General features: G+C 42.5%; 1 protein-coding gene across 2 annotated transcripts in view; it reads right to left on the reverse strand.

Moving 5' to 3' along the window:
- Nucleotides 1–15,951: 15,951 nt before the first annotated feature.
- crsp7 (cofactor required for Sp1 transcriptional activation, subunit 7) overlaps nt 15,952–24,319 on the reverse strand; it is a 164,502-nt gene continuing 156,134 nt past the window's right edge. For both annotated transcript variants that reach the window (XM_043720800.1, XM_043720801.1), the window contains exon 3: nt 15,952–18,999. In XM_043720800.1, coding sequence (XP_043576735.1) covers nt 17,191–18,999 — 1,809 coding nt within the window. In that variant the 3' untranslated portion in view covers nt 15,952–17,190. The remainder of the gene's footprint in view (nt 19,000–24,319) is intronic.

Raw genomic sequence — 24,319 nt, forward strand, 5'->3', positions numbered from 1 at the left:
TCTGCATGGGTTTCCACCCAAAGATGTGCAGGTTAGATGAACATAGCTATGCTAAATTGCTTGGAGTATTAGATGCATTAGTCAGAGGGAAAGGAGTCTGAGTGGGTTGCTCTTCAGAGGGTTGGGCCGAACAGCCTGTTTCCACAGTATGAGTAATCTAACCTAACCTACTGAATTTAGTGTTGTGCAATAAGGCAGACTCGATAAAGGAGCGGTAGGAGAATTGAGATATTCGTGGCAGCCATTTTGTCACATTAAAAGCCTGGAAACCATTTTGAATCTCATCTTAGTGCCTGCTTGCTAAAAGCCTATGTTTTCCCATGCTCAGCTAAGACTGCTGGCCTTGCAGCTGTTCTGATAAGTGATAAATGAATTCTTTTCTTTGCATGGTGCTATTGTGTACCAACACTGTCCAGACATTGTGACTGAAGCTAATGACTGTGCGTGATGCCGAGCTTGTTCATTATCCCGTAATTAAGTTTGCTAATTGTTAAATTATTGTAACCTATATAATCATGCAACTTTCTGTATCACGTCAGAGTGACTTGTGGCCATCTGATTGAGCTGGTCACCTTTTCTCTCGGCGTGAGCTCACGCATAAATCAGTCAATGTTCAAGGCTTGTGTGACGTGGTATTTCTAAATTGGACGACTACAAGCGAGTCATCCACTGCATAATTTAGTTCTTTCCCCAACAGGAGCTTAAGTTTAAGGAGAGGGTTCCCTTAGGATGCAGTGATCATAATTTGATTGAAAGATGGAATCATAGATAAGTGTTATAGCTAAATAAAGACAACTACAAGTGACATCACCACAGGAAATAATGTCACCAACCCAAGGAAACCTAAACACAAATAGAAAGCAGGTCACTTATCACCAGTGCTTCACCAGAGGGTCACTGATGATGTTACGTAGTATGGTGATGAAATGTCTGAAAATGAACCTTCCAGCTCTGCAAACAAACTTACATCGTGAGCTGAAAATGTGTTGCTGGAAAAGCGCAGGTCAGGCAGCATCCAAGGAACAGGAGAATCGACGTTTCGGGCATAAGCACTTCTTCAGGAAGCCAAGAAGGGCTTATGCCCGAAACGTCGATTCTCCTGTTCCTAGGATGCTGCCTGACCTGCTGCGCTTTTCCAGCAACACATTTTCAGCTCTGATCTCCAGCATCTGCAGCCCTCACTTTCTAAACAAACTTACATCCAAAACAACTACAGAGGCATGAGGGAGGAGCTGGGTAGAATTGACTGGGATATCGATGATCCCATAGTAGTCCCATTGATTTGTTTGTAGGTATTGTTATTCAAGATGAAGTGGGTAGTGAGGCACAGGTCAACCAGTTTGAGTACACTGTCCTTACTGATGGGGTTGGTGATGTCAGGTATTCGTGCAGTGAGGCCAGTGTTTCTTTGGCTAGGATGATGTTTATTGATGTGAAGAGGGTCATCACTTTGAAGGAAACCATGATCTCGCTATCCTCTACCTTGGTCTCCTTGATGATGTTAAAGAATTCCTCTATGGAGTAAATGGAGTGGGTTGAATCTTCTTCTAGGTGCATCAGTTTGCATTGCAGTTCCTTTGCTATTCTATACGTCGGTGTTCCGGGAGGTGAGACTATGGGTCTGAGGGGGCCCCCTTGTTTATATACCTTTAGTAATCCGTAGAAACAGGTGTGTTGGATCCTTCAGGTTTCACTCTTTGGGAGGTCTGTCTTGTTATTTTCACCTGTCTTATGAAGTTTCCTCAGAGTATGCTGTAATATAGTTTTCTAGCTGTGGAGTCGGGTCCATCGCCACCTGTTGGTAGGTATCGGTATCTACAAGTAATGTTTTGTATCATGTTCTGTTCTGTTCAGGGTGACTGTCTTGCACCCTTTGTCTGCTGGTAGGGTTCCGATATTTCGGTCTTTTGAGTCCTTCCTGGGTTTTCCTTTCCAGTGTGTAGAGGGTGTTCCCTTCTTTCTGCTTACTGTTGGTGCTACTGTCTGTCTAATGGCATGCTAGATTTCTTCTGGAAGTCCATTGTCTTTCAGGGTAGATTCCAGTGCTGCTCAGAAGTCCTTTTTGTCCATGTCCATGTGGTTGAAATTTCTCCCTCGTATTAGGATGGCCTTTTCAGTGTCTGTGGGTGGTTGACCTGACAGGTTCTTAATCCAAGTCTCAAGTTGTCCATGTTATTGCTGTGTTTAAACTTGGCCAGTTTTTCTTGTAGGGCTAGTCTTTTCTTTGTCTTGGTGCATTGCTGTTTAGTGTTGGTGGCTCTTTCTAGTATACTTGTCCATTCATGGTCAGTTACATTAGAGAGTTTTTGGTGCAAAATTTCTTGTTTGTGGAGTCAATTATGGGCATCACTTATCATTTCTCATAGCATCCTGCAGCCATTCAGTTCTGCTGTTCTTCCGTTTTGTGGGGTGTTGAGAGGTGGTTTGTATTTGACACATCATGGTAGTACTTGTTTCCTGAGGCATTCATGTACGAAGGTAAAAAGGTATTCCTGATGAAGGGCTTTTGCCCGAAACGCCAATTTTACTGCTCCTTGGATGCTGCCTGAATTGCTGTGCTTTTTCAGCACCACTAATCCAGATTCATGTACAAAGTACAGTTGTTGGTGGGTGGCGCTCAATTGGATGGCATTGGTTTCCCATCTTTGGTCTAATTTGAGCGTGTTGTGCCTGTAGGTGTTTACAATCTTGGAGAAGATTTGTAGCTCAGGTTGCAGATAAGGTTCTAAGTTTACTAGCCCAGTTACAGCATGGACAATTCAGAGACTTGGATAAAGAACCTGTCAGACCAATCACTCTCAGGTACAGAGAAAGTTGTCCTCAGCCACAGGGATGTGGACAAAAAGAACTTCCTAGCAGCACTGGAATCCACCCTGAAAGACAACGGACTTGGGGAAGAAATCCAATCGGCCATTAGACAGACAGTAGCTCCAACTGTAAGTAGAAAGAAGGGAATACCCTCAACACACTGGAAAGGAACATCCAGGAAGGACTCAGAAAAAGCAAATATCGTAATCCTACCAGCAGACAAAAAGGCAGAACACAATACATTGAAAAAATAAGCATTACTTTGCAGATACCGATACCTACCAACAGTTGGTGATGGACCCGACTCCACAGCCAGAAAACCATATTACAGCATATCCTGAGGAAACTTCACAAGATAGGTGAAACTAACAAGACAGACCTCCAAAGAATGAAACCGGAAGGATTCAACACTCCTGTTTCTATGGATTACTAAAGGTATATAAACAAGGGCCCCATCTCCTCAGACCCATAGTTTCACCTCCCAGTACACAGACAAGCAAAGGAACCACAATACAAACTAATGCACCTAGAAGACAACTCAATCCACTCCACGTCATGGTAGAACGTAAAGCCAATGGAGAGCTACAGACCATTTTCAGGAAAGCCATACACGCTTTCCATTAACAAACTCTAACTAACATTAATTTGGACCCAATTTAACAACCTCTAAGAAAAAGAACCGGAAGTGATATCACCCACCATAACAGACCAAAACATTAGCATGTTGACGAAACGTCCAAGAACAAATCTACCAGCTCAGCAAGCAAACTTACAACCTGATTCACAACCTGAGTCAGAAATCTTCTCCAAAATTGTAAAGAGTATTTTTAGATATATGAAGGACAAGAGAGGCACAAGTGGACATTGGGCCGCTGGAAAATCATGTTGGAGAGAAAGTGAGAAACAAAGAAATGGCTGAGGAACGGAATAATTACTTTGCGTCAGTTTTCACGGTGGAAGATACAAGTAATATCCCAAAAATTCAAGAGAGTGAGGGGGCAGAGCTGAGTGTGGTGGCCATCACCAAGGAGAAAGTGCTCGAAAAACTGAATGGTTTGAAGGTGGATAAATCACTTGGACCAGATGGATTACAGCCCAGAGTTCAAAGGAAGATAGCTGAAGAGATATCAGAAGCATTTGTGGTGATCTCTCAGGAATTGCTAAAATCAGGAAAGGTCCCAGTGGACTGGAAAATCGCTAATGAGACACGTCGTATAAAAATGGAGCAAGACAAAAGACGAAAAATTACGGATCAGTTATAGCTTAACCTCAGTCATGGTAAGATCCTGGAATCCATTGTGAAGGACAAGATTTCGGAATACTTGGAAGTATATGGTAAAATAGAGAAAAGTCAGCATGGTTTCATCAAGGGGAGATCAAGCCTGACAAATCTGCTAGAATTCTTTGAGGAAGTAATGAGCAGGTTAGAACAAGGAGAGCCAATGGGCGTTATCTATCTATCTGGACTTCATGAAGGCCTTTGAGAAGGTGCCACACAGGTGACTACTAAGAGAGATAAGGGCCCATGGTGTCAGAGGCAAGGTGCTAGCATGGACAGAAGATTGGCTGACTGGCAGAAAGCAGAGAGTGGGGATAAAAGGGTCCTTCTCACGATGGCAGCCAAAGACAAGTGGTGTTTCGCAAGGCTCAGAAATGAGACCACAACCTTTCACTTTACACATTAACAATCTAGATGAAGGAACTAGGCATTGTGGCTAGGTTTGCAGATGATACAAAGATAGGTAGAGGAACTGGTAGCATTGAAGAGGCAGGGAGGCTGCAGAAGGATGGGAATATAAAAACAGGGATATATTTCTGAGGCTAAAAGGCTCTGGTCAGACCACATTTGGAGTATTGTGCATAATCTTGAGGCCCTCATCTCAGGAAAGATGTACTGGCCCTGGAGCATGTTCAGAGGAGGTTCACGAGAATGGTTGCAGGAATGAAAAACTGAACACATGAGGACCATTTGAGCACACTGGGTTTATACTTGATAAGAGTTTAGAAGGATGGGGGGAGGGGGGGGAAAGATATCTAATAGAAACATTCAGAATATTGAATGGCCTGGACAGAGTAGATGTTGGGAAGTTTTTCCCATTTGTAGGAGAGACTTGGACTCGCAGGCATGGCCTTACGGTAAAGGGAAGACTTTTGGAATGGAGATAAGGAGAAACTTCTTAGCCAGAGTGGTGAATCTATGGAATTCATTGCCACAGAAGGCTTTGGAAGCCAGGTCATAGAGTACATTTAAGACAGAGATAGATAGATAGATTGATTGTTAAGGGGATCAAGGGTTACGGGGAGAATGGGATTGAGAAACTTAGCAGCGATGATTGAATGGCAGAGCAGACTTGATGGGGTGAATAGCCTAATTTCTGCCCCTATGTCTTATGATGTCTTCCATCCACAACCTTGGCTTTTTTTTAAACCTGATCAATATTTCATTGGTGAACAGTTTTCTTGCTACCTTTGTCATGTATATTCCTCTATTATCATTAAGTTAAAAACCACAACACCAGGTTATAGTCCAACAGGTTTATTTGAAAGCATTAGCTTTTGGAGGCCTGCTCCTTCATCAGGTTGTTGTGGAGCAGGACCATAGGACAGAATTTATAGCACAAGATTACAGTATCATGCAACTGAAATGATATATTGAACAAACTTAGATTGCTGTTAAGTCTTGCATCTTTTAGAATGAGTTGCAGGTTTCGGTTCATTAATATGTAAATCCTAGAACTTCTTTTCAGTCACATTCTCGAGATAACTCCAGGTTTATATAAAAAAAGTGACATCTCAGCTCAGACAAGACATGAAAGGTGTGAGGTTAGAGTCTGTCTGTATCTCAATCTTGAGTCAGACTGGTCCTATTTCCAAAGTGGAATTTATAAAATATTACGTGGATTGACTGCCTGCAGATTGTATGCTTTTTGAGCAAAATAGAACGTATCTGCAAATATAATTCTGCAAATGCAAATTCACCCCATAAACTTGTGTGCACATGCATGAGCGCGCGCGAGCGTGTGTGTGTGTTTGTATGCTTGATAAAGTATGCGCATACGTGTGATGGAGTGAGATGTCACCTTTTATTTATAAAACCTTAAGTTATCTCAAGAATGTGACTTAAAAGTAGTTCTGGGATTTACATATTAATGACACGAAACCTGCAACCCATTCTAAAAGATGAGAGACTTAATAACATTCTAGGTTTGTTCAATATATCAGAGCTGAAAATGTGTTGCTGGAAAAGCGCAGCAGGTCAGGCAGCATCCAAGGAACAGGAGAATCGACGTTTCGGGCATAAGCCCTTCTTCAGGAATGAGGAAAGTGTGCCCAGCAGGCTAAGATAAAAGGTAGGGAGGAGGAACTTGGGGGAGAGGCATTGGAAATGCGATAGGTGGAAGGAGGTCAAGGTGAGGGTGATATGCCGGAGTGGGGTCTGGCGATGGAGGAGTCCAAGGACCTGCATGTCCTTGGTGGAATGGGAGGGGGAGTTGAAGTGTTGAGCCATGGGGTGGTTGGGTTGGTTGGTCCGGGTGTCCCAGAGGTGTTCTCTGAACCGTTCCGCAAGTAGGCGGCTTGTCTCCCCAATATAGAGCAGGCCACATTGGGTGCAGCGGATGCAATAGATGATGTGTGTGGAGGTGGAAGTGAATTTGTGGCGGATATGGAAGTATCCCTTGGGGCCTTGGAGGGAAATAAGGGGGGAGGTTCAATATATCAGTTCAGTTGCATGACACTGCAATCTTGGGCTATAAATTCCATGTCTTATGGTCCTGCACCACAGTTAACTGATGGAAGGATCAGCACTCCGAAAGCTAGTGCTCCCAAATAAGCCTGTTGGACTGTAACCTGGTGTTGAGAGATTTTTAACTTTGTCCACCCCATTCCAACACCGACTCTTTCACAGCATGTTATCCTTAAGTTCAACTCTTATTATAGGTTCACATTAGAGAAACTCTTCCCTCGATCCCTCTCAAACTTCTATAATCTTACTTTCAATCCATGCCCAAAAATACCCTGACACTACCAACTCACTTTATGTCTGTGTCAAAGGTTCACAGCCAATCAATTCAAGAGGAATTGGGACTGATATATCCCTCAATCCAAAGGAGCTCAAATTCAAATGCAAAATACTGCAGTTGCTGTAGACCTGAAATGAAATAATGTACAAGAGAAACTCAACATGCCTCGCAATTTCTGTGCAGAAAGGAACAGATAACATTTCTTTGAAACTGGAGAGAAGTCTAAACGGGATGCATTGTATGCTGTTGAAAAAATGATAGGGGGAGAAAACAAGTGGAATTGAAGGGAAGCTCAGAGAATGCCGAGAAGGGAAAGGAGATTAAAAATCAAAAATATTATACAAGAAAAAGCAAAAAGGAAGCAGTAATATTTACTGAGAAAAGTGATAATCCACAGATGCAGAGTGAGCATAAATAGCAGAATAAACAGTCAGATATCTGAAATCATATTCATGAAATTAAGACACATACACTTGGTGGCGAAGAAACAAAGTATCAAAATTGACAGTAGTTCAAGGTCTGATCTTGTTGAACTCCATGTTCAGTCCAGAAGGTTGCCAAACTGGAAAATGAGGTACACTGTTCCTAAAATGGGTTGGAATTCACTGGAACATTGCAATAGGTTTAAGATTGAAATGTGAGCATGACTTCAAGATGGTGTATATAAATGGCAAATGACCAGAATGTTGAAGTCAAGCTATGCACTGAGCAGAGATATTCCACAAAGCAGTCACCAGCTCTGCTTTTTGTTGATCCACTGACAGATTGCATGTGAGCAGTGAATGTAATGAAGTCACCGTAGTCCGATCAGACCATAGGGCATCTCTCTCTCTCTCGAGATGACTGGTGATAATTTAACAGGAGGATCACCACAACTCAGGTGAGGGGAAAGGTTGCGAAGGAGTTGCCTTCGTGGTAGCCTCAGTGGCATGGGAACATAGTAGACTAGACTGAAAATAGTACAAGTAAATTGTTGCTTCACCTGGAAGGGGTGTCTGAGGTCTTAGATAATGAGGAGAGAGCAAGAGGTAAAGATCACACCTCCAGCAATTGCATTGGAAGGCGATACAAGGGTGGAGAGAAGCGTTGGAGACGATGGCTCCTTGGAATGTTGGTGGGGGAAGGGAGGGGGAGGAAGACATGTTTGATAATAGTCCCAAGAGAGGAAGCAGTAAGTTCAGGACAACAGAATGGATCTGAAAAAAGGTCACTAGACCCTAAAAGTGAACTTTGCTTTCTCTTGATAAACACTGCTATATCTGCGAGATTTTTCCAGGAATTTCTGATTTTGCAATTAAAATGATTGGTCTATCAGAGAAGAGCTCCAGGTGAACTGTGAACATTGGAGATGGGTGAAAGAGGTGATGGCAATCAACTGTCATCTTTAACTGCAATCTATTTGGTGGAGGCAGACCCATAATGATGGCAGAGTTCCAGGATTTTGACTAAGCAAACCAATCCAGAAGCTTGTGCGCAACAGCATTTAAATGAATGTCACTAAGATTCTTCCAGGTTTGGGAAAGGATAAGCAAGCTCTCTGCTGGAGAGCACAAGAAAATAGTTAAGTAACTGCCAGACTCTGGTTCTATAATTGCAAGACAGCTTAATTATTTGTATCTCTTAGTATAAGTAGAGGCTGGAGTGCAGCACTATTAAACAAGGGGTTTGGTAAAAGAGGGAGTGCTTCTGAAACTTTCAGTAGTTTGTCAAGTTCGAGGCAAGCGGGTGGTTAAAACCTGCATGAGATGTGACAGAGCACCTTCTGGAATTCAGCTGTGAAATCCTCTGATCACATTTCAAAAAATTAAAGGTGATCACAAGACAAAGTGATTGGTCAATGAATATTTTGCTCATATCTAGGAAATTCATTAATTATAAGCCTTTCTTTGCATTATTAGAGCACACTATTAGTAATACAGTTTGTTGGGAAAAGTAGGGTTTGATAATTATAAATTAATCAAAATAAAAGCACAGGAAAGATGGCAGGGCAGGTATTGTGCTGCAATTGCAGGATTAGAGAACTGAAAGACACCACTGTGATCCAAAACTAACACATTTGCAGCCCAAAAAACTTCAGCTCAGAGTTCATGAACTGGTAGCCAAGGCAGTGTACTTTGAATATATCAGGAGGGAAAAAGTTATCATTTATTCTAGAAGGTGGGCACATCCTTCAGAATAAAATCTTCTGATTTGCACATTGGTCAGAGACAAAAGTGTGAGACTGTGAACAGGGCAGATATGGCCACAAAATATGGAGATGTAGGGGACTCTGTCCAATAAGTTAAAGATCCTTGCAGCCTGTATGGATGAAAGCAGTGGCTGCAAGTTGGATGAGTAAACTGATCAGAGCATTGAGACACATGAAGCCATTCAAATAAAGGAAGTTAATAGGAATTTAATGGTAGTAATGAACAGCATATTGTGACGATACTATGGTTTTAAGAGGTATATTTTGTCCTGTTTTCTTTATGGAGAGGTTGAGACAGAGATAACAAGCAGTTTGCTTCAAGCCAATAAAGTAACAGCATGTGAAGCCTTGGGTTTTTAAAAAAAAGTTGGAACAATAGCAGCAGCCTGAATGGGTGGGGCCAAGCTCTCTCAGAACCAGGATCTTTAGCTTTCAGCACCAGTTGGCTGGGCTCCTGAAGATGGTTGTGGAACCTCTTTTTCCTCTTTGTTATAGCTAAAAGTTCAGGTTCTTTTTTCTGCAGCTAGATCAGCATGTGAGACAATCCATGTTTCTGAATTTGCCTTTGCCAAGGATGTGCTTATGGGATACTACAGTAATGGAACAGTTTGAGGAGTTTATTATTCTCTTAACTATTTCAATCAAGTGAATTTTTAAAAATTATCTTTTAACTATAGCATATAAAGTGTTTTGTTTCAAACTTGATAGTTTGACCAATCAAACTGTATCCGGAATGCAATGCCTGGCACTTGCCTTTAGAATAACAGAAAGTTGGGTCTAGGCTATCTCCTTGACATGTTTCGAGGGGGTTTGGTGTGGGCCTTAACAATATTCAATGAAATATAGCTCTCTGCAGCGAACAGAATTCAGATGGTTGTTTTGTCAGGTTTTAAGACCTCTTCCCTGGGCTACAGAGGAACTCAAAAATGGAAGGGGGAAGGATCTAGTTGTCAGGGTCCACATAGATACCAATGACATAGGTAAAATTATCACAGAGATTCTGAAGGAGCATGTACAGCTAGGGTCTTAAATTGAAGAACACAATTTCAAAGAATCTCTGGATTATTAACTGAACCATGAGCAAATAGTTTTGGAAAGAAGATTAGAGAAATAAATAGATGGCTCAAAGACTGGTATGAAAGAAAGTGTTAATGGGATATTGGGATGAGTACTCAGGCAAATGGGAGTAGTACCTTTGGGATGTATCAAGATTTCTGTTCCAAAGGATCATTTTATGAGGGCAGTAGAGAAAGTTTTAAATGTATTTGTTGAAGGGAGGTGTGGTGAAGGGAATAAAAGTAATGATTATCAGAGTGTGTCAGAAAGGGAGAGAACATACACATATCGAAATTCATTCCCACACAGAATCAAAGATTGTAAAGATGGTTAAAAGATTTAGGGCCTGTAGAGAGATAACTATAACCTGGTAACTCTAATAATCAATTCTTACAGAAGTATGTTCTAAAGCCAACCAGGTCTAACCAAAATGTAGAGGAGAAAGTGAGGACTTCCCCGGTCCCCAACGCCTCATCTTCACCATGGACATCCAGTCCCTGTACACCTCCATCCCCCATCACGAAGGACTCAAAGCACTCCGCTTCTTCCTTTCCCGCCGTACCACCCAGTACCCTTCCACCGACACCCTCCTTCGACTGACCGAACTGGTCCTCACCCTGAACAACTTTTCTTTCCAATCCTCCCACTTTCTCCAAACAAAAGGAGTAGCCATGGGCACCCGCATGGGCCCCAGCTATGCCTGCCTCTTCGTAGGGTATGTGGAACAATCCATCTTCCGCAACTACACTGGCCCCACCCCCCATCTTTTCCTTCACTACATTGATGACTGTATCGGCGCTACCTCGTGCTCCCACGAGGAGGTTGAACAGTTCATCCACTACACCAACACCTTCCACCCCGACCTCAAATTCACCTGGACAGTCTCGGACTCCTCCCTCCCCTTCCTAGACCTTTCCATTTCTACCTTGGGTGACCGAATCAACACGGACATCTACTACAAACCAACCGACTCCCACAGCTACCTAGACTACACCTCCTCCCATCCTGCCCCCTGTAAAAACGCCATCCCATTCTCCCAATTCCTTCGTCTCCGCCGCATCTGCTCCCAGGAGGACCAGTTCAAAATACGTACAACACAGATGGCCACCTCCGTTGTCAGATCCACACCCCCCACCGACCCAACCACCACTCCCGGCCCCTTCCCTTGCACCCGCAGGAGGTGCAACACTTGCGCCCATACCTCCCCCCTCACTTCTCTCCAAGGCCCCAAAGGAAACTTCCATATCCGCCACAGATTCACCTGCTCCTCCACCCACATCATCTACTGCATCCGCTGCAGCCGGTGTGGCCTCCTCTATATTGGGGAGACAGGCCGCCTACTTGCGGAGCGATTCAGAGAGCACCTCTGGGCCACCCGGACGAGCCGACCCAACCACCCTGTAGCACAGCATTTCAACTCCCCCTCCCACTCCACCGAGGATATGCAGGTCATTGGACTCATCCACCGCCAAACCACAACAACGCGACGGTCGGAGGAGGAGCGTCTTATCTTCCGACTGGGGACCCTCCAACCGCAGGGGATGAACTTGGACTTCACCAGTTTCTTCATTCCCCCTCCCCCCACCTTGTCTCAGCCGGATCCCTCCAGCCTGGCACCGCCTTCCTGACCTGCAGTCGTCTTCTTGACCTCTCCGCCTCCATCCTACTCCGACCTATCACCCTCACCTTGACCTCTTTCCACCTATCAAATTTCCAACGCCCCTCCTCCAAGTCCCTCCTCCCTACCTTTTATCTTCTCCTGCTGAACACTCTCTGCTCATTCCTGAAGGGCCTGTGCCCGAAACGTCGAATCTCCTGTTCCCTGGATGCTGCCTGACCTGCTGTGCTGTTCCAGCAATAAAGTTTCAAAAGTGAGGACTGCAGATGCTGGAGATCAGAGCTGAAAATGTGTTGCTGGAAAAGCGCAGGTCAGGCAGCATCCAAGGAGCAGGAGAATTGACGTTTCGGGCATGAGCCCTTCATCAGGCTTATGCCCGAAACGTCGATTCTCCTGCTCCTCGGATGCTGCCTGACCAAAATGTAGTATTGTATAATGAGACCTGAAGGAGCCTTAAGGTGACAGTGATCAAACAGAATCTCATGTTCAGGGTGAAAAGAAAAACTTGGGTCCAGGACTACTGTTTTAAATCAAAGTAGAAAATAATTGTAAGGGTATTAAGGCAGAGCTGGCTAACATGAACCGTAAAGTCAAGTTAAAAAGTAGGACAATAGAGTTGTACTGGCAGACTTTTAAGGATATTTACTTGTACTCAATAAAGATCTATCCCAGTGGGGGGGGAAAAAAAGCACTTTGAGGAAGATGCATTACCCATGACCAAATAGTTAAGGATGGTATTAAATTGAAAGAAACACTGTATATATGTGTAAAGATTACTGGTAAATCAAGAGTTTAGTCAGACTTTGTGATCTAACCAAGAATTAGGAGAAAGTGATGACGGCAGATGCTCGAGAGTCAGAGTCAAAAAGTGTGGCGCCGGAAAAAGCACAGGTCAGGCAGCATCCGAGGAGCAGGATAGTTGACGTTTCGAGCATTAGCCCTTGGTCAGGGCTAATTCTTGAAATGTCAACTCTCCTGCTCCTTGGATGCTGCCTGATCTACTGTGCTTTCAGTGCCACGTTTTTCGATCCAATGAAGAATGCCTAATAAGATCAGAGGCAGAAAGAAGGGTGAGAGAAAGCTAGCTCATAATATCATAACAGATCAAATTGAAACACTTGTTGAAAAGTTAAGTAAAGCGAGAGTTGGTTCTCGAGTCTGTCTGAGGAATCGATCATGGGACTCAAAAAAGACAGCAAAGGCTTTCACCAGATATGTTGTGTCCACCTTCACAGACTGAGAAAATCTTCCAAAAGATAACTGAATGTTGGTTCATAGTGAAGGATGAACTTTGAACAATCACCAGGGAAAGAATGCTAGGAAAAATAGTGGACTGAAAGGCATGCATCCTCAGATCTTTGATGTGGTGGCATCACAGATAGCATTGGCCATAATCTTCCAAAGTTCTTTCAATGCTGGAAGGGTACCAGTAAATTGGAAAATAGCAAATCTAAAACCTTATTTCAAAAAGAGAGGCAGAAAGGAAAATAGGTTAGCCTAGCACCTGTCATGGGAAAAGCATCAGAATTCATTATTAAGGACGTTATAGTTAGGCACTTAAAACATCACATTGTGAAAAATCAGTGAAACTATTTCTCTATTAAAGTTTTAATGACAAACAAACATCCCAGTAACATCCAACAGCACTAGTTGATACCTGGGAGCAGATACAGTCATAGAGATGTACAGCATGGAAACCGACCCTTCAGTCCAACCCATCCATGCCGACCAGATATCCCAACCCAATCTAGTCCCACCTGCTAGAACCCAGCCCATTTCCCTCCAAACCCTTCCTATTCATATACCCATCCAAATGCCTCTTTAATGTCGCAATTGTACCAGCCTCCACCACATCTTCTGGCAGCTCATTCCATACACGTACCACTCTCAGAGAAACAGTTGCCCCTTAGGTCTCTTTCATATCTTTCCCCTCTCACCCTAAACCTATGCCCTCTAGTTCTGGACTCCCTGAACCCAGGGAAAAGGCTTTACCTATTTACCCTATCCATGCACCTCAATTTTGTAAACCTCCAACACTCCAGGGAAAACAGCCCTAGCCTGTTCAGCCTCTCCCTATAGCTCAAATCCTCCAACAGTGGCAACATCCTTGTAAATCTTTTCTGAACCCTTTCAAGTTTCACAACATCTTTCCGATAGGAAGGAGACTAGAATTGCACGCAATATTCCAACAGTGTACTACCAATGTCCTGTACAGCCGCAACATGACATCCCAACTTCTGTACTCAATACTCTGACCAATAAAGGAAACATACCAAACGCCTTCTTCACTATCCTATCTACCTGCGACTCCACTTTCAAGGAGCTATGAACCTGCATTCCAAGGTCTCTTTGTTCAGCAACACTCCCGAGGACCTTGCAATTAAGTCCTGCTAAGATTTGCTTTCCTGCCCATCCACAGATCATAATAGCTCAAGAAAACTCAAGTTTAAACAGAAGATATCACAAAAAGAAAACCACCACACATCTTTATTCACACAGCACGAACTTATCAGGTGCCTCGGTGTCATGCAGGACACACTTCCAACAGGTCTTTGGTGGTTCACCTAAATTTCCTTTGTTAACAAACCTGGTCAGACAGTTTCTAACTGGGGAGTGAAACCAGATACACCAACAGACGTCAGTGGTGGGTAAGTTGTTGGAGGGGAACCTTAAGGTGGGATTCACCTGCATTTGGAAAGGCAAGGACAGATGACATATAATCAACATGACTGTGTGCATGGAAAATCATGCCTCACTAACTTGATTGAGATTTTTTTTGTAGAAGTGACAAAGAAGATTGATGAAGGCAGAGCAGTAGACATTGTCTATATGGACTTCAGCAAGGCACTCGACAAGGTTGTGAATGGTGAACTGGTCAGCAAGGTTGGATTGCATGGAATCAAGGGAGAGCTAGCCATTTGGACATTAAGTTGGCTTGAAGGTGGTAAAGGAGGGCTTTTTTGGGACTGGAGACCTGTGACCAGTGGTGTGCTGCAAGTATCAGTGCTGGGTCCACTGCTTTTTGTCATTTATACAAATGATTTAGATGTGAGTAGAGGAAGAATGTTTAGTAAGTTTGCAGAATACACTATGGTGTAGTGGATTGTGAAGGAAGTTCTCTCAGGGTACAATGCGATCTTAATCGGATAAGCCAAGGAGTGGCTCGTGGAGTTTAATTTAGATAATGTGAGGTGCTGCATGTTGGCAAGGCAAACCAGGGCAGGACATAATAGTTTTTGGTAGGGAATGTTGCCGAACAGAGATCTAGGGGTGCAGGTGCACAGTTTCTCAGAAGTGGTGTCACAGGTACATAGCGTGATAAAGGTGGCGTTTGGCACACTTCCCTTCATTGGCCAATGCACTGAGTATAGGAGTTGGGATGTTATGTTGCAGCTGTACAAGACATTGGTGAGTCCACTTTTAGAATACCACGTTCAATTCTGATCTCCCTGCTATAAAAAAAATCTCTATGCAACATCTATAGAAAGATAGGAAATAGCCAAGGTAATGTTCCTAGAGTAGGGGAGTCCAAAACTAGAGGACATAGGTTTAAGGGGAGGGTGTGGCAGGATTTAAAAGGGACCTGAGGGGCAAAGCTTTCATGCAGATGGTGGTGGGTTTATGAAACGAGCTGCCAGAGGCTGATATAATTACAACATATAATAAGGCATGTGGATGGGTACATGAATAGCAAGGATTTAGTTGGATATGGCTCAAATGCTAGCAAATGGGACTAGATCAGTTTAGAGTATCTGGTTGGCAGAGACAGTTTGGACCAAAGGCTCTGTTTCCATGCTATATAACTCTTGACACTAAACAGAATTAAAACAGATACCCAGTTCAATAAATCTCTGCCTTGCCCAAGGCCATAGGGACCAATCGTGCACTCACTGCCAATATTCCTTGTTGGAAGAAAACTGCAAATTTCCTGCCCAATCATTCAGCACCACTCAGGTCAGGGCACATATTTGTTGAACCAGCAAGTGGGATGTGATACATGAGAGTTTGAAACCAGAACAAGGGAAATGCAACTCTAATCCAAACCATATCAAAGTAAACTATTGTGCTCATAACCATGGATGAATATACATGAATAGAGATCAGTGAAACAATCCACTTCTGAACTAAACTTAACGGATCATTTTACTTACAGCTTAAACATGCGATTTTGTACTAATCTCTAAGCCGTGCAATTGGTCAGACAATTAAAAGGGAAGCAAATTCACTGTCGATGTTTCTTTTTGAATAAAAGGCAACAGTTGTTTTGTGCAAATTTTTTTATTGTTTCCACATTTATATCACAACGTGTCCACTTAAAAGGACCAAATAGCAAAGTCATTCCTTCTGCATTGTGAGAAACACAGAAGTCTAATTTCTGTACATTCACTAAGGCTTCTTGTTTTTGCGGTTGTGTGGTAATGATGGATTCCATAAGGCAAACAATATCTAAAGGAATGGTAACAAGTATATCTCCAGCATACAAACAGATTCCTTTTGAAATTTTTTTGAATTTTTTTTTTTAAATCAACTTCTCACAGTACAAAGTTGCAAACTAGTAGCACCCTCCTTTTTTTCCACTTTGGGATTTTGAGAAGTGAGAACGAATGTGGAGATCAAGCAAGAGAGCAAAGCAAAGAACAAAATTATCAAGTTAAAGTTTGAATTTTGACCGGTGGCAGGAAAAGAAAAAAAAAGCACAACCCAAATCTTTGATTTCCTAAAACAGCTTCTTTTTAAACAGTTTTCAACCTAGATTATGAATACCCAAGGGTTTTATCTCCTGTTTAAGTAGAAGATGACAGTAACTCCCAACATGTGAAGACCTATGGAATGTTTGGTATGACATTGTACTGTGCAAATGTTCACAGCCTGTCATGATTTCTTATTTTAAAATTATGTCCCAAAGAAAAAGAGATGTGTGATGTAAATAAAAGAGAGATCTACAGTTTTTGCACATTTGTCTCACATATCTCATTGCCAAATTAAAGTTTTTTTTAAAAAAAGAAATCAAATCAAATAAATAGATGCATACTTTTTAAAGTAACATTATTCATTTTGTTTTGATGCCACATAAAGCTCCTGTACCTGCCCTAAGACCATATCCAGCCGACTGTAAAGTGCTGGATCCTTTAATAAGCCTCGATTCTCTCCCACCGACAAACCGCTCTATGCCAGGCTTGACGACCCCTGGTTATGACCTGTAATCTGTGTGGTGAGTTGCTTGTGTGACATAATCAACCACCCCGCACTTTTATTTACCGCGGAACCTTTTTTTGTGCTCCTTTCCCTCCTTTGCAATTTTGATTGAAACACTGATAGCAGCAAACTGCAGAAGAGAGGGGTTTGGGGTGGGGACCAACACAAGATAGGCTGAGAAACAGAACCTTCAAACCTTAACCTGCATCTCAGAGGCTTTTGATCATTTCCAGTAAGTGGGAGCCACTTGTTTGCTGTCAGCTGACTTTAAACCTCAAAGCACGCCAAAAGGACATTATCACTCAGTCTAGACAGACGTATGGCAGTATGTGCAATTGTCCCTGATCACCATGAGGGTCCAAAGATATGCCCTGCGTCCAATCATACCATTTGCCGTGGTTGTCCATGCAACCGTTCACACCTGCCCAATGTTGTTGGTGTATTCGGTGAACATCAGAGTCTCTGATCTCCCTAGTGACCCCAGGTAGTTCTGAGGGAGAGTCAGTAGGGACTAATATATGGACCTCACGGACTTCTGTGCTAGTGCTATACCTGTGGCTTTCATGCTGTAGAAACTCAACAATATGACCGCCTGGTGGCTGGACTCCCGAGGATGAAAGAAGGCAGCTTTGCCGTGATAAGTATGACTGAATAATTTCATTTTTGGATAACTCCTTCCAGTTTGTTTGATCTAAAGTACTTTGCAAGTTTACCCTCTGTTCCTGTACAATTTCAGTGGTTCGATGAGGCTCAGGTAGAACTGGGCTTTCAGCCTGAGATGAATCCTTGTGTGTTAAAGGTTTGATCTGCCCTGTAGCAGGGTCAAATGTAATTCTACGCTCTTTCAATCGTACAGGTTTCACACTTTCATCAATAACTTGTCCATCTAAGTTCACTTGATAGTCTCTAGATCTGTACTTTTTCTTAGATGACTTTTTACTATCGCAGCCAAAAGAGGCACACTCACTGGAGGACAACTCTCCCATTGCTGCATCCAACTCATGACTGTGTAAGGATTCTCCAAGATGTGAAACTGATGAATTGGGGCTGAGGGGAGGATATGGGGAGTCCTGCTGCTGTAGTGTTGTTGAAGAATGGTGCTGCACTTGGTTTTCACCAACAGTCTCTAAATTAGATACGTTCCCCAGCCGATCGAACTGGTGTTCAGTCTCGGGTGGATGCAAGCCTTTTGCTTGGGTTGGTTGAGGTGGTGTTGTGGCTAGCTGCAATGCAGGCACAGGGGATGGTACCTGTACATTGTTCTTAGGTAAGTGAGATGTTGTCTTTTCTGAATCAGAAATTTCTTGAGCAGGTGTTCCTGTAAAGCTCTGAGATGGGCTAGATACGGAGCCTTTGGGTGCATATGTCATGGAGGGTTTCCATGTTGTTTCATGCTTAAGAGTTCTTGGGCTGAATGATTGACATCGGGGACTACTGGGTCGATAACGCACCCCAGTGTCATCTGTTTTGCCATGTTGCTGAAGAATAGCTGTCTTTAGTAATGAGGAAGTGCTTGGGTTTCTTACAAGTCCTGGAGAACTGGTATGAGGTTTCACAGCATTAACTGGTATCTTGCTGTGTTTGTCATTTTCATATGGGGTCTGGTGCTCTGGTCTGCTTTTGCCTGGGATGGTGTGTATAGTTGTGGATGTCATGTCTGGAGGACTTGGGAAATTTTCAGGACTGCCACGGATTCCGTTGGAAGGTGGTGGTGTGGAGTTCTGCAGCTGTTCATTAGCTTTTGGGACTTTGGACGGCGGCCCCTTTGTACCATCCCGAAGCTCTCCTTTCCTCTTCCGATTGCCCTGCTTGTCAGCAAGCAGAGAGAAGGAGTTATGCACGTCATTCTTGCTTTTCAGATCCAGGGCGGGCTTGCCTCCTCCAGCTCCAGTGCTGGTGGCCAAAGATGGCAAATCAAGCTTAAAGGCATGAGCTCCACCATTGGCTGAGCCAGGGGAAGTAGGCAACGCCCTGGGTACAGACTCAATTTGGCCAACTGGCTCGACCAGCAACTTTTGCCAACTCCGCAGAAGTTTTTTGGCGCGTTTTGCAAGTTCCTCATTCTTTGTTTTCTTCCGAACATCATTGATGAGCTTCCCGAGCCTCGTTTCCTGGAAAGATAAAGAATGGAATGTTAGATACACTGGTTTTAAATAACTTTGTAGACAGATGATTCTATCATCCCAATCCATAATCCCCATCTCTAACTTTTTTCCCCTAACCAGCCTTCCTAGCTTGCTGAATCAAGAATGGACAGCGTCAAATATCACATGGCACTTAAGCAACATTTGCAGCACAAGGTCACAATAATGTGCAATCATTCAGCACCTTTAATGCAGAAAATATTCCAGTTTCAGAAGTTAATCAGGAAAATAGAAATCTAATCTGGTCAGCAAGTCCTTGTGGTTTATCTTAGTCTCTTAAATTTATCATATTCTGATCTTGAATTCTGGTATCCTCTTAATTTATCTACCTGTTCAAAGACATTAACATGTAAAAACCAAAAGAACTGCAGCTGCTGGAAATCAAAAGCATAAACAGAAACTGCTAGAAACACTCAGCAGGTCTGGCAGCATCTGTGGACACAAATCAGAGTTAATGATTCGGGTTGAGTGACCCTGCCTCAGAACTCAAGGGTGAGGAAGGGTCACTCAAGCTGAAACATGAACTCTGATTCCTCTCCACAGATGCTGCAATATCTGCTGAGTGTCTCCTGCAATTAATGTTCTTGTGACGATATCCCCGTAATCATTTTCTATTGAAAGATTAACACGTTTTACGTAAAACTTGACATGAAGGGGAGGTTGGACACACGTTTGAGGGAATAAATGGTCATGATAATAGATTGAGGAGGAGGAAAGATGTGAAGAGGCACAAAGAATATTGTATGCAATGCTGGTCTCCCTCATATAGGAAGGATATTGTCAAACGCGAATGGGTTCAGCAAAGATTTACAAGGATGTTGCCAGGGCTTGAGCTAGGGAAGAAGCAGAATAGGCTGGGGTTGTTTTCCCAGGAGCATCAGAGGCTGAGGGGTGACCTTTCAAGGTTTTTAAAATAATGAGCAGAATGAATAGGATAAATAGACAAGGTATTTTCCCTGAGGTAGGGGAGTCCAGAACTACAGCATAAAGATTTGAGGTGGGGGGGGGGGGGAAAAGAGATTTAAAAGGGACCGAAGGGACAACTTTTTCACACAGTGGGCGGTGCATGGACGGAACAAGATGCCAGAGGAAGTGGTGGTGGCTGGTACAATTACAACATTTAGAGGGCAGTTGAATGGGTACATGAATGGGAAGGGTTTAGAGGGATATGGGCCAAGTGCTGGCAAATGGGACTAGATTAATTTAAGGTATCTGGTTGGCATGGACAAATTGGACTGAAGGGTCTGTTTCCGTGCTGTACATCTCTATGACTTCAAGTAGAGCATGAACGCTCATATGGACTGGTTGTGCCTAGTAACTTGTTTCCGTGCCTCAATCAGTTCTCAATTAAAATTGTGGCGGTGCCCCTAAGGGTCCCCACTTCAAGTGGACCTTGGATTTCACGAGGTGGACCCGGGTTCGATTCCAGCCTCAGGCGACTGTCTGTGTGGAGTTTGCACATTCTCTCGATGTCTGCATGGGTTTCCTCCGGGTGCTCCAGTTTCCTCCCACAATCCAAAGATGTGCAGGCCAGATGAATTGGCCATACTAAATTGCCCACAGTGATAGGGGTGAATATAGGGTAGGGGAATGGCTCTGGGTGGGTTACTCTTCAGAAGGTCGGTGTGGACTTGTTGGACTGAAGGGCCTGTTTCCGTACTGTAGGGAATCTATAAACTAATTTAACATTGCAGCTAGCATTAGGCTCACCCTGAGAAACCATTGTACAAGTTGAAATACTGTACTATCATGAATAGCACTGCACATTACCTGCTGAAACAACTTGCACAATAAAACATGACACAAAATAACTCATCTATACTTTTAGATTGACCAGGCTCCAGCGAGTGATAGAAGCACTGAGACTGAGACTATTTATACTAATCAATTTCAGTCACTAGGTGGAGCCCAAGACTTAATGTGAGCTCAGCTTGGGAAGAATCAGCCACGAGCTGAAAATGTGTTGCTGGAGAAGCGCAGGTCAGGCAGCATCCAAGGAGCAGGAGAATCGACGTTTCGGGCATAAGCCCTTCTTCAGGAAGGGCTTTTCCAGCAACACATTCTCAGCTCTGATCTCCAGCATCTGCAGTCCTCACTTTCTCCTCGAAGAATCAGCCACGAGCAGACAAGACTTAGGGGCTAAAATAAGAGGAGGGTAGGAGTGGAGCGACATCAATCAAACTTAATGTTAAATGGATATAAGGACGCATGATGTTAAACTGAAATAATGTTGTGCATCGAGATGAAGTGAATATTTGCGACCCTTTTCACATAATCCTACACACTTTGTTGCCATATTCAGCATCAATTGCATTTTTAGATGAGTGGAAATGTCCCAAGGTACCAGAGCAATGCTTTTGCGCTTTTGTTAAATAGCAAATTGCTATGGTGACACTAGATGATGTGTTGTTTTACACATTTTCATTTGTATAAGGGATTCTCACTTCAATGCTGAACAATTCTAATTCATGCTCCTGAAATTCATTTAGTTAAATGAAGTGTGTTCTGACAATCACTGCATACTTTATTTCAAATACAATAGAAAGCAGTGCAAATTAACAGTGTGATAGACAGGAAATGTGCAATAACATATAGCATGCATTGGTATTAACAGACATAGGAAGTCAATGCAAATCATCCACTGTAAATCAGACAGTAAAACAGTTGACTCTCCAGATACTTTTCAAGTGCCAAAGCCCACACAAAGCAGAAGACAATATTTAATGCATTTTCTCACTGTCTATTAAAAGGGGTTGAAACTCCATTGCTGAAAATTTTATAAAAGGCAGCACCCTCATCCCATGAATGAATAAAGAAAACAAATTCACAATTAACAAGCAGCAACTAATGGATACCATTCATCTTGAAGTGATGTTTTGATATTTTACTCCTCTGACTGAATCGCATAAAATGATTACATATCAAATGATAAGGAAACCCATCTTCACGGCTAACTTGTTCTGTTCATCATATAAATTAAATGACCAATGCCATTAAAAGCTAAGTACAAAAGATAATACAGTTAAGCTCTCTTTAACAATGTAGAGAGATTTCTGAACTACCAGAAATAACTGTTGCACACTATACACAAAGCAGTGCTGGCATAATTCTTCTCTATGATGACGAAAATGGTTTGTGAATTGTTGTGCGCCAGTTCTTTTTAAAGAAAACAGGAATAAAACAACAAAATGCAATGTATTGTGGAAGTCTGGCCACAAAATAAGATGAAGTGACAGTGTTATATACAAGTTGGTTAGAATGTTTATGACAGTCTATTGTTTATTTTTTGAAAAAAGCTATGGTGCAAATGGCTGCTTATTCTTTACTTTCTTTTAAAGAAAGATGTTTATATGTTAGGGTGCAGGTTCTCCAAATTGAGAGTTAAGCATTGACTTTAAAGATTCATGTGGTTTGCAACCTCATCTCTACAAAACAGTATTCTTGAGAAACTATTATTTGTAGGTATCTCTGGAAATCAAGATATGTGCTCCTTTATACTTTTAGCTTTTGATTATTGCCATCAGAATTCATAAGCTGGGAAATCCTTCGAGTTTCTCCCATTTTGCTGGTAATTTGCTAGATTTGTGATAGAACGTTTGCTTATGTATTGAAATAAGGTACTGTGCAGTAGAAGCAGCACATGAAAAGCAGAAGCCTCCAAGCAACAACCACAGACAGTGTGGCAATGTAAGCAATTCCACTGACAGAAAGCGATAAAGCACTGTCTATGTGATAGGAGCGTTCCCACTGCAGGTGAACACATTGCTATAGCATGATCTATAGCTGGTCCACAGTAAGATAATTTAGGGCATGAACAAGGAATGATCAATCATTGGAGATGAAATATGTTTATTTACTGTGAACATCAAGATGCCATTATTAATTTATGGCTCCAAGCTGGTTATTAAATCTAAGCAGGACAATATGAAGTTTGCAGAAAGGTATGGAACACTGAACAGAGTAATTATTGAAACAGCTTTGTTTTCTTAAAAGAAAACAAATGTCTACTTACCTAATTTGTTTCAATAGATCATGACACCTTTGCTGGAGCAAATAACTCTCAACAGAGCTGCAGCATTTAAAAAGGCAACAAACTTCTCTATTTCTCAATGGAAGCAGGGATGGGGGGCTCATGTTCATTTCCAAAAAAAAATCATGCAAGAGGTAAAATTTCTTTGGATCGAGTGCAAATTTGGAGGAAGTAATTGTTGGGAGCCAATTGAATGCATGTGTGCAAACAGTCCAGTTACAGTGTATTTTTCTAAGACAATCAGTAGACTGCGTTTGGCCAGAAATGCTCAGTTTCAACTTCCAGCAGCTTTCAAATAGACATGGATTTTTTTAATTTCAAAAATATACTTTATAGAAAATAAATCTTTGATATGTGAACAGTTAATTAACCCCTCAGATCTATACTCTTTTTACTTACAGATGACAAAGTCAGTCTTTGATGTCCACCATATATATTTACAGACAACCTCTTGACCGTTAGCTTAAGTGACAGCGGGCCCCAAATACTGAATGGGCCCCCCTTATTCTTTAGCAAAGGGACCTTACACAGTGATCTTTGCCCACTGTGCCTTGACAGCAGCTGCCCCAAGCTTTAGCGCGTCCCTTAGCATGTAGTCCTGGACCTTGGAATGTGGCAGTTGCAACACTCAGTCGGGGACATGGACACAAAAGCTAAAAGCTAGAGTACGAGACATGTTATAAGACAGGAGCTAAAGTACAGCGGGGCTCTTAAAACATGGTCAAGAGGAAATTCTGCCAATGACTGGAGCCATATCTAATACACTAAATGGTTGCAAATGGTGGAAGTCAATAATTACAGCCCCAAGACATGGCTACCTGAGTTCCACAGGGCAGCACACGTGGTCAAACTGCTGTAACTTAATTGATTACTATAGCCTTGAGTCAAGGTGTTAACACAAAAACCAAGGGTGACTCTTGTGCGGTACAGAAATTGTTACACCATGGGAGGTGCTGTCTCCTGAATGTTATTAAACAGGCTGTCTGTGCTCTTAGGCAGACGTAAAAGAACCCACAACACTTTTCCACATACTGTAAGGGAATATTAGTTACAATCATCACAAAACGATGCTCTGGCAATTTTAATGTAACAGTGGTTACAGTTCAAAGTAATTTCATTTGGTTTCAGACACTTTTTGATAATGAAATGCACAACAGAAATTAATGTCTTTCTTCTGAATTACTATTAAATGTGCATTACTATCTTTTCTGATTATACTGGGGTTGTTTGTGGACTATTTCATCATATTAAACTCCA

The sequence above is a fragment of the Chiloscyllium plagiosum genome, chromosome 31 (assembly GCF_004010195.1).
Source record: "Chiloscyllium plagiosum isolate BGI_BamShark_2017 chromosome 31, ASM401019v2, whole genome shotgun sequence".
NCBI lineage: Eukaryota > Metazoa > Chordata > Chondrichthyes > Orectolobiformes > Hemiscylliidae > Chiloscyllium > Chiloscyllium plagiosum.